The following is a 9,599-nucleotide window of genomic DNA, read 5'->3' as shown; positions in this document are numbered from 1 at the left end:
TTGGCTAGTGATCCTGAGCATTCTTTCAAGTGTCTGTTGACCATTTGAATTTCCTCTCTTGAAAACAGACTGTCAAGTCCTTTGTTCATTTCTTAACTGGATTGTTTGTTTTGCTGTTGTTAAATTTCTTGAGCTCTTTATAGATTCTGTTTTTTTTTAAAGATTATTTATTTATTTATTTATTTGACAGGCAGAGTCTTTATCCATTGCATAGTTTGCAAATATTTTCTACCAATCTGTCAGTTGCCACTTCACTTTACTGAGTGTTTCATCTGCTGTGCAGAAGCTTCTAAGCTTGATGTAATTTCATTTGTCCATTTTGGTTTTGATTACCTGTGCTTCTGGGGTCTTTTCCAAGAAGTCTTTGCCTATGCTAATGTCTTGCAGTTTCCCCAATGTTCTCTATTAATCTGATGTTATTGGGTCATAGATTTAAGTCTTTGATCATTTTGCCCACTGTATGAAACTAAGAATTTTAAAAAACTTTTTTTGTTAAAACATTCATGATGTAAATGTCATTTGTAAAAGTATAAACTAAGTCCCTTTCTTATAATTATGTTCCATGTGAGTCAAAGCTATGAACAAACAACTGGGTTATATCTAGTATCTACTCTTCAGGCATTCATTATTATTTAAATTTTATGAACAAAAATATATTATGTTCTTACTAAATTATTTGTTAACAAATCATTACTATTTATCTTAACAATAACAAATTAACTTATCAAGCATTTGAAAATTCTTAATAACTGCTTTTACATACAAAATTAACAGCCTGCTTTGTTGTCATTAACTATTGTAGAATTTATGTTTTTGGTAATATACACTGGTAAGTCAACCACCTGCCAGAATTTCAACATATAAAGCACATAAAGAGGTTTTTTACTTTAATTTATATCTAAAAGGTTTATCTACATATACAGATATAATGATGGATCAGAATGACATGCTTTGTAGCTATTACTGATGTTCTCATGCTGACTAGACCTATTATCCTATATCATCTATGATCACTAACCAGGTGCAAACTCAGGAGAAACTGAAATAATGTTCAAGTGGTAATTTGGCTCTTCAAACTTCCACAGCTTGAAGCCAAACCTAATGCCAAAAAGCAGATTTTTGGCCAAATATCAAGAATGATCAGTGCATCTCTATACAGATTACATATTGTGTATCTGAATCAGGTAGTCCAGCATGAAACACTCTGATTACCTTTGTAGGGTCCACCAGAAATAATCTTTACTTTCTTTAGAATAAACACACAGGACAATCTATTCCCTAAAAAAAAAACTTCAGCAGTTTTTTTCTGGGGTAAGCCTTGCTTGGATTTAGGTGCGGTGATAGCATTTAAAGATCAAATGCATTTACCTGGCATTTTTTGTTAACAAGGCTTAATTAAATATAAAGAGATTTTAAAAGCTAGTATTAACCCTTCCACAATATAAATTTTAAAATAATTTTTATACAAGAAACTCAATATGACTTCCAGATCAGAATTACTACAGTTGGATATCTGGTCTTCATTTTATTTGAAAAATTACTTTTAGGGGAGGAGGAAGGATGCAGAGAGAACGGAGAGGTAAAAATGTGGTTCATCAACTCTCGGTAACCTTAGAAGATTTATATAATGGTGCAACAAGGAAACTAGCTCTACAGAAGAATGTGATTTGTGACAAATGTGAAGGCCGAGGCGGTAAGAAAGGAGCAGTAGAGTGCTGTCCCAATTGCCGAGGTACTGGAATGCAAATAAGGATTCATCAGATAGGACCTGGAATGGTTCAGCAGATTCAGTCTGTATGCATGGAGTGCCAGGGCCATGGGGAACGCATCAGTCCTAAAGATAGATGTAAAAGCTGCAATGGAAGGAAAATAGTTCGAGAGAAGAAAATTCTAGAAGTTCATATTGACAAAGGCATGAAAGATGGCCAGAAGATAACATTCCATGGTGAAGGAGACCAAGAACCAGGACTGGAGCCAGGAGATATTATCATTGTGTTAGATCAGAAGGACCATGCTGTTTTTACCCGACGAGGAGAAGACCTTTTTATGTGTATGGACATACAATTGGTCGAAGCATTATGTGGTTTCCAAAAGCCAATATCCACTCTTGACAACCGAACCATAGTCATCACCTCTCATCCAGGTCAGATTGTCAAGCATGGAGATATCAAGTGTGTGCTAAATGAAGGCATGCCAATTTATCGTAGACCTTATGAAAAGGGTCGCCTAATCATTGAATTCAAGGTAAACTTCCCTGAAAATGGCTTTCTCTCTCCTGATAAACTCTCTTTGCTGGAAAAACTTCTCCCTGAGAGGAAGGAAGTAGAAGAGACTGATGAAATGGATCAGGTAGAACTCGTGGACTTTGATCCAAATCAGGAAAGACGGCGCCATTATAATGGAGAAGCATACGAGGATGATGAACATCATCCCAGAGGGGGTGTTCAGTGTCAGACCTCCTAATGGGGCCAGTGAAGAAGGCACTGCTGGCATTTTGTATGCAGCAGTGGATGGATGAGTGAAGGACTATAACCGTAATATGCTCACTACTTGCTATTGTTTTTGTTTTAATATTCAACTATAGTAGTGTTTTAAAAGTTAAATGAAGAATAAACGCAAATATAAAAAAAAAAAAAAAAAAAAAAAAGAAAAATTACTTTTAGGAATAAAAATGTTTACTGGAATAAAGACTCATCATTATAAAATATTTAAATTATGTATTTAATTGAGATTTCATTATGATTTTCTGCTATCATTAGAACCATCTTGTATTTAACTATAAATTACAAAAGAAACAATGCTCAATGAAAGTAAATTAACTCATCTTTTACACTCTAGTATTTGGATAATGTTATAGTGAGTATGCATCAGAAGATAAAATAAAATAAAAAATAAAGATTTATTATGGAACAAGCTTTTGGTAGATCTTTAACAACAGCAAACTGATAAATCTGATTGCATTAAGAGGGACAAATAATCTGTGAAACTAATTTTTATTATCAAAGGGCCCACAGAATGATAATCCTCATTTGTTGGTCCATAATAAATGTTGCTTATTTAAGGACCAAGTCTGGATTAAAATCCATTGGAAACAACTGTACTTGGAATTTTGAAGTCATGAAATAGAGTTAATGGAGCTTGTTCAAATTTTTAACATTTGTTGTGGTAAGATATGAATGAATGCTAAACTAAGTCTTATTCTACAAATCACTTTGGCTTGAATAAGATGCCTTGAATGAAAATAATAAAAGAATATCATATTTACAGAATTCTAACTTATTTTCATCTTGAATGTATGTCGCTCCCCCTCTTCATGGAGGAACGACACTAGACCCTGCGCTGTTCTTTTGTCTGCTCGGCCCTTCCCAGGTTTGCTGCTGGTCCTTCCCGGGTTGGCTGGCAACCCCTCCACCTCCGTGGAGGGGCGGTTCCCCCTGCCACTTTCCCCACTTCCGCGGGGGAGTGGCACACCGCCGGCCGGCTCTCTCGGGGGCTGCTCAGATGTTATCCGAATGTTCCTGGTGCATGTTGTCTCTCTCCTCCTTTATAGTCCTCTTCCACCAATCCCAACTCTGCTGCCCACACGCCGAGCATGCTGCTCTCCTCCAATCAGGAGCAAGATCAGCTCCTGCAGCTTGTCAAGTTGGTGAGAGGCAGCTGTGTAGAAGTTGTTTACTCCTCTCCCAGCGCCATATTGTGGGAGAGCAGATGCATAGAATAAGTCTTAATTCCAGTAACTTAGTCTAGTCCGAGTTGCTCCCCACAAATGTAGAAGGAGAAAATCTAAATGTTAAAAAAAATGGGTGTTATTCACCAAAAGCTAGTCTCCCAATTTCTAGTGTAGGATTGATGCTGGCAACTGCTTGTCTGCCCTGGGACTACACTTCTCAGCCTCTTTGCATCCATGTAGCTCCATGTGACTTGTCTTGCAATGGGATGTGAGTGGAACTGATACATGGTTCTTCTTAGCCAAGACTGCTGCAGTGGGTGTATCTTCTTCAGACTGTCTTTTTCTCCCTTGTTGACTATTCAAAGGACTTCAAGTCCTGGTCAATAGAGAGCTGATAGTATGTTGGTGATTAGAAACCGTTTGTGTTTGTTAATATCAGCTGATCCTTAAATTGAGCCTATTGTTGCCATGTTTGTTTGGGGGCTGGTGGATGAAATCTTGATGTTATTCAAGAGACTCTGAGAGGATGGGTTTTTAATTGAAATGATATTTTTTTGTTTATTTTATTTTCTTTAACTTTTATTTAATAAATATAAATTTCCAAAGTACAACTTTTGGATTATAGCAGCTTTTCCCCCCCATAACCACCCTCCCACCCACAACCATCCCATCTCCTACTCCCTCTCCCATCCCATTCTTCATCAAGATTTATTTTAAATTATCTTTATATACAGAAGATCAATTTAGTATATACTAAGTAAAGATTTCAACAGTTTGCACACAGATAAACAAAGTATAAAGTACAGATGGAATATCAGGTATGCTGTCAATTAACATAGTACAACACACTAAGGACACAGATCCTACATGGGGAGTAAGTGCAGAGTGACTCCTATTGTTGATTTAACAATTGACTCTTATTTATGACGTCAGTAATCACCCGAGGCTCCTGTCTTGAGATGCCAAGGCTATGGAAGCCTCTTGAGTTCACCAAGTCCGATCTTATTTAGATAAGGCCATAGTCAAAGTGGAAGTTCTTTCCTCTCTTCAGAGAAAGGTACCTCCTTCTTTGATGGCCCATTCTTTCCACTGGGATCTCACTCCCAGAGATCTTTCATTTAGATCATTTTTTATTTTTTTGGCAGAGTGTCTTGGCTTTCCATGCCTGAAATACTCTCATGGGCTTTTCAGATCCGAATGCCTTAAGGGCTGATTCTGAGGCCAGAGTGCTGTTTAGGACATCTGCAATTCTATGAGTCTGCTGTGTATCCCGCTTCCCATGTTGGATTGTTCTCTCCTTTTTAATTCTATCAGTTAGTATTAGCACACACTAGTCTTGTTTATAGATATCTTTGAAACTTACTCCTATAATTATTATCAATTATGAACTGAAACTGATAACTTTGACTAGTAAGATGGCATTGGTACATGCCACCTTGATGGGATTGAATTGGAATCCCCTGGTATGTTTCTAACTCTACCATTTGGGCAAGTCTGATTGAGCATGTGCCAAACTGTACATCTCCTCTCTCTCTTATTCCCACTCTTATATTTAACAGGGATCACTTTTCAGTTAAACACCTAAGGATAATTGTGTGTTAATTACAGAGTTCAACCAGTGGTATAAAGTACAACAAAATAAAACTAAAAGGAATAAAGTAGTAAGTTGTTCCTTGACAGCAGGGCAAGGGCTGATCAAGTCATTGTTTCTCATAGTGTCCATTTCACTTCAATAGGTTTCCTTTTAGGTGCTCGGTTAGTTGTCACTGATCAGGTAGAACACATGATATTTGTCCCTTTGAGACTGGCTTATTTCACTCAGCATGATGTTTTCCAGATTCCTCCATTTTGTTGTAAATGACCAGATTTCTTTCTTTCTTTTTTTTTTTTTTACTGATGTATAGTATTCTATAGATTTCGTAGCCCATAATTTCTTTATCCAGTCTTCTGTTGATGGGCATTTAGTTGATTCCATGTCTTAGCTGTTGTGAATTGAGCTGCAATAAACATTGAAGTGCAGATAGCTCTTTTATTTGCCAATTTAATTTCCTATGGGTAAATTCCAAGGAAGGGGATGGCTGGGTTGTATGGTAGGGCTATATTCAGGTTTCTGAAGAATCTCCAAACTGACTTTCATAGTGGTTTTACCAGTTTGCATTCCCAGCAACAGTGGGTTAGTGTTCCTTTTTCCCCACATCCTTGCCAGCATCTGTTGTTAATTGATTTCTGAACGTGAGCCATTCTAACCAGGTTGAGGTGAAACCTCATTGTGGTTTTGATTTGCATTTCGCTGATTGCTAGTATCCTGAACATTTTTACATGTGTCTGTTGGCCATTTGGATTTCCTCTTTTGAAAAATGTCTATTGAGGTCCTTGGCCCATCTCTTAAGTGGGTTGTTTGTTTTGATGTTGTGGAGTTTCTTGATCTCTTTGTAGATTCTGGTTATTAACCCTTTATCAGTTGCATAGTTTGCAAATATTTTTTCCCATTCTGTCGTTGGTCTCTTCACTTCCTGACTGTTTCTTTTGCAGTGCAGAAACTTCTCAATTTGGTGTAATCCCAAATGTTAATTTTGGCTTTGACTGCCTGTGCCTCCGGGGTATTTTCCAAGAAGTCTTTGCCGGTACCTATATCTTGCAGGGTTTCTCCAATGCTCTCTAATAATTTGATGGTGTCAGGTCATAGATTTAGATCTTTAATCCATGTTGAGTGAATTTTTGTGTAAGGTGAAAGGTAGGGGTCTTGCTTCATGCTTCTGCACGTGGAAATCCAGTTTTCCAGCACCATTTGTTGAATAGACTGTCCTTACTCCAGGGATTGGTTTTAGATCCTTGATCAAATATAAGTTGGCTGTAGATGTTTGGATTGATTTCTGGTGTTCTATTCTGTTCCATTGGTCTAGCCATCTGTTTCTGTACCAGTATCATGCTGTTTTGATAACAACTGCCCTGTAGTATGTCCTGAAATCTGGTATTGTGATGCCTCCGGCTTTGTTTTTGTTGTACAAGATTGCTTTAGCTATTCGAGGTCTCCTGTGCCTCCATGTGAATTTCAACATCATTTTTTCTATATCTGTGAAGAGTGTCTTTGGTATTTTATTGGTATTTCATTGAATCTATTGAATTGCTTTTTGGATAATGGACATTTTGATGGTGTTGATTCTTCCATCCTTGAGCATGGAAGATTTTTCCATTTTTTGGTATCCTCTTCTTTATTTCTCTCTTTAAAGTTTTGTAACTTTCATCATAGAGATCTTTGACTTCCTTAGATATGTATATTCCAAGGTATTTGATTATTTTTGTAGCTATTGTGAATGGGATTGATCTTAGCAGTTCTTTCTCAACTGTGGCATTGCCTGTGTATACAAAGGCTGTTGATTTTTATGCATTGATTTTATATCCATCTATTTTGCCAAACTCTTCTATGAGTTGCAATAGTCTCTTAGTAGAGTTCTTTGGATCCCCTAAATAAAGAATTGTGTCTTCTTTTACCTTCGTTTGTATTGATGGCTGTGTTTCTGTGTTTCTGTGTGTAACACATCTTTAAGCATCTTTTGCAGGGCTGGACGAGTGGCGACAAATTCTTTCAATTTCTGTTTGCTATGAAAGGTCTTTATTTTACCTTCATTCACAAATGATAGCTTTGCAGCATATAATATTCTGGGCTGGCAGTTTTTTTCTCTTAGTACCTGGGCTATATCTCGCCATTCCCACCTAGCCTGTAGGATTTCTGATGAGAAGTTTGCTGTGAGTCTTACTGGAGATTCTCTGAGAGTAATCTGATGTTTCTCTCTTGTACATTTTAGAATCTTTTCTTTATGTTTCACTGTGGTGAGTTTGATTATAATGTGTCGTGTTGAGAATCTCTTTTGGTCACGTTTATTGGGGGTTCTATGTGCTTCCTGTACTTGGATGTCTATTTCCTTCTCCAAACCCAGGAATTTTTGTGCTGGTATCTCACTAAAAAGGCCTTCTAACCCTTTCTCTCTCTCCATGCCTTCAGGAAATCCTAGAACCTGAATGTTGTTTTTTTTTTTTTTTAATACTATTCTGTAGATTCCCGACAATATTTTTTAGATTTCTGTTTTCCTCTTCTTTTCTTTGGTTTAACTCTGTTTTCTAAGTCCGATATTCTCTATTCTGTTTCACTGACTCTGTTTTTAAGGCTCTCAAATGTGTTTTTCATTTGTTCTATTGAATTTTTCATTTGATTTTGATTTTCTTCAATATCTCAATTTCATGTTCTACTAAATTCCTCATTTCATTTTGATTCCTCCTTAAGATTTCATTTTCATGAGAGGGATTTTCTGTCCTGTCCTGTATGGATTTCTCTAGTTCATGCGTTTGTTTTTGATAACTTCTAAATGTTCTTATCATAAATTGCTTGAAATCTCTATCTTGTATTTCTTCTATCTCATCATCTTCATAATCTTGTATTGGAGTGTCATGTTCATTTGGGAGCATCATGATGTCTTCCTTGTTGTTGTTTCCTTGGTTTTTGTATTTGTTGTTTGGCATTGTGGAGATATTCTTTGGTTTTTTCTTCTTTTCTTTTTTCCTCTTGGCAGCTTTTTTTGTTATTCTATGACTCTAGATTAAGTGGACTATCTGCTTTTGGTGAATCTCTAGAGGCTTGTGGTGGGTGTGGTCAGAGAGCTCTGTTCAGTTCTTCAGGGTTAAGGGTGTGTCAAAAGTGACACATCCAGGTTTGGCGTGGTAAATCTTCTCTCTCTCTCTCTCTCTCTCTCTCTCTTTTTATTATTCAGAAGGGAAGTACTTCTGCTCAGCTGAGCTATTCTCATTGATGGCAATCAATGCCTGAGTGCTACTCCCAGTGGGAATAGTATTCGTCTGCTCTCTTCCCAGGACCACACAAAGGATCTCTGCAGTCCTCAGTGTAAGCTCAGATTCCCCCACCATGTCTCGTACCAGGTTGCCAAGGTTACTAAGTTTGTGGCGTCTCCCACAGAGACTACTTACGTCTCAGCCACACCATGAGTTCTCCCATACACCCTTAATTTTTTTTTTAATCACAATCCCGGTTCATAAGCTCCACACATTCACTAGGTCTTAGTCTCCTGTTATTACTCCCAATCTTTAGTCAAGTTTTTCTGTTTGGTTGGGGGTGGGTGCAGCCTTGATCTGGTGCAGCTGTTACGTATGTCCAAAATGGCGTCTGCTCTATTGTCTTACATGCCTTTGTAAGATGTGTGGAGAGAGAGAATCATGTCTGTACCATCTCTTTTGTTTTTTTCTCTCCTCTAGTTAGGCTGTTGTACTTTCCTCCACGGGGCTTCAAGCCTCGTTCCCTCTAGGCTCTTCCTGCCGCTTTTCTGCCAGTGTCTTGGCCTGCTGCAGTTTCACCTCACCTCTGTTTCCGGTGCTGGTGCAGAGGAGAAGATTCTTGGCAGCTGGGCTTCTGAGCCATGGGCACCTGTGTCCTCCACATAGATCCACCATGTCCCTCTAATTCTGGAAGAGTTCCCTCTGAAGTTTTTTCCCTAACTCTTCCATGAGACTTCACTATCTCCACTTTCATTAAACTATCTTTTCCTAGACTATCAGTGTGCTCCCTCCCTATTCAGCCATCTTGGAGCCACCCCCACCCCCCCATCTTGAAATGATATTGTTTTAAGAGCCATCTGCATGCCATATAAATTGGCAATCTCATCTCATAACTTTTTTTAAAATTTATTTGAAAGGTAGAGTTACAGACAGTGAGATGGAAAGACAGAGAGTGATCTTACGTCTGCTGATTCACCCCCCAAATGGCTGCAATGGCCAGAACTGTGCCAATATAAAGCCAGGAGCCAGGAGCTTCTTCCAGGTCTCCCATGTGGGTGCAGGGGTCCAAGGGCTTGGGCCGTCTTCCACTGCTTTCCCAGGCCATAGTAGAGAGCTGGATGGGAAGAGGTGCAGCTGGGACTAG

At 38.2% G+C, this 9,599-nt stretch overlaps 1 protein-coding gene across 1 annotated transcript; it reads left to right on the top strand.

Moving 5' to 3' along the window:
- The first annotated feature begins 1,542 nt into the window (after nt 1–1,542).
- Nucleotides 1,543–2,653, top strand: LOC100346508 (dnaJ homolog subfamily A member 1). The gene has a single exon (XM_017341807.4). It carries the CDS (start codon nt 1,561–1,563, stop codon nt 2,461–2,463), a length of 903 nt encoding a protein of 300 aa, XP_017197296.4. The 5' UTR covers nt 1,543–1,560; the 3' UTR covers nt 2,464–2,653.
- The last annotated feature ends 6,946 nt before the right edge of the window (nt 2,654–9,599 follow it).

Source organism: Oryctolagus cuniculus, chromosome 5 (genome assembly GCF_051225735.1).
Source record: "Oryctolagus cuniculus isolate XC-2025 breed Fujian yellow rabbit chromosome 5, ASM5122573v1, whole genome shotgun sequence".
NCBI classification, from domain to species: domain Eukaryota; kingdom Metazoa; phylum Chordata; class Mammalia; order Lagomorpha; family Leporidae; genus Oryctolagus; species Oryctolagus cuniculus.
This window is presented reverse-complemented; position numbering and strand designations above follow the sequence as displayed.

Excerpts from the sequence above, each read along its gene's own strand:
- LOC100346508 (XM_017341807.4), top strand. The coding sequence starts at position 1,561 with ATGCAGAGAGAACGGAGAGGTAAAAATGTGGTTCATCAACTCTCGGTA.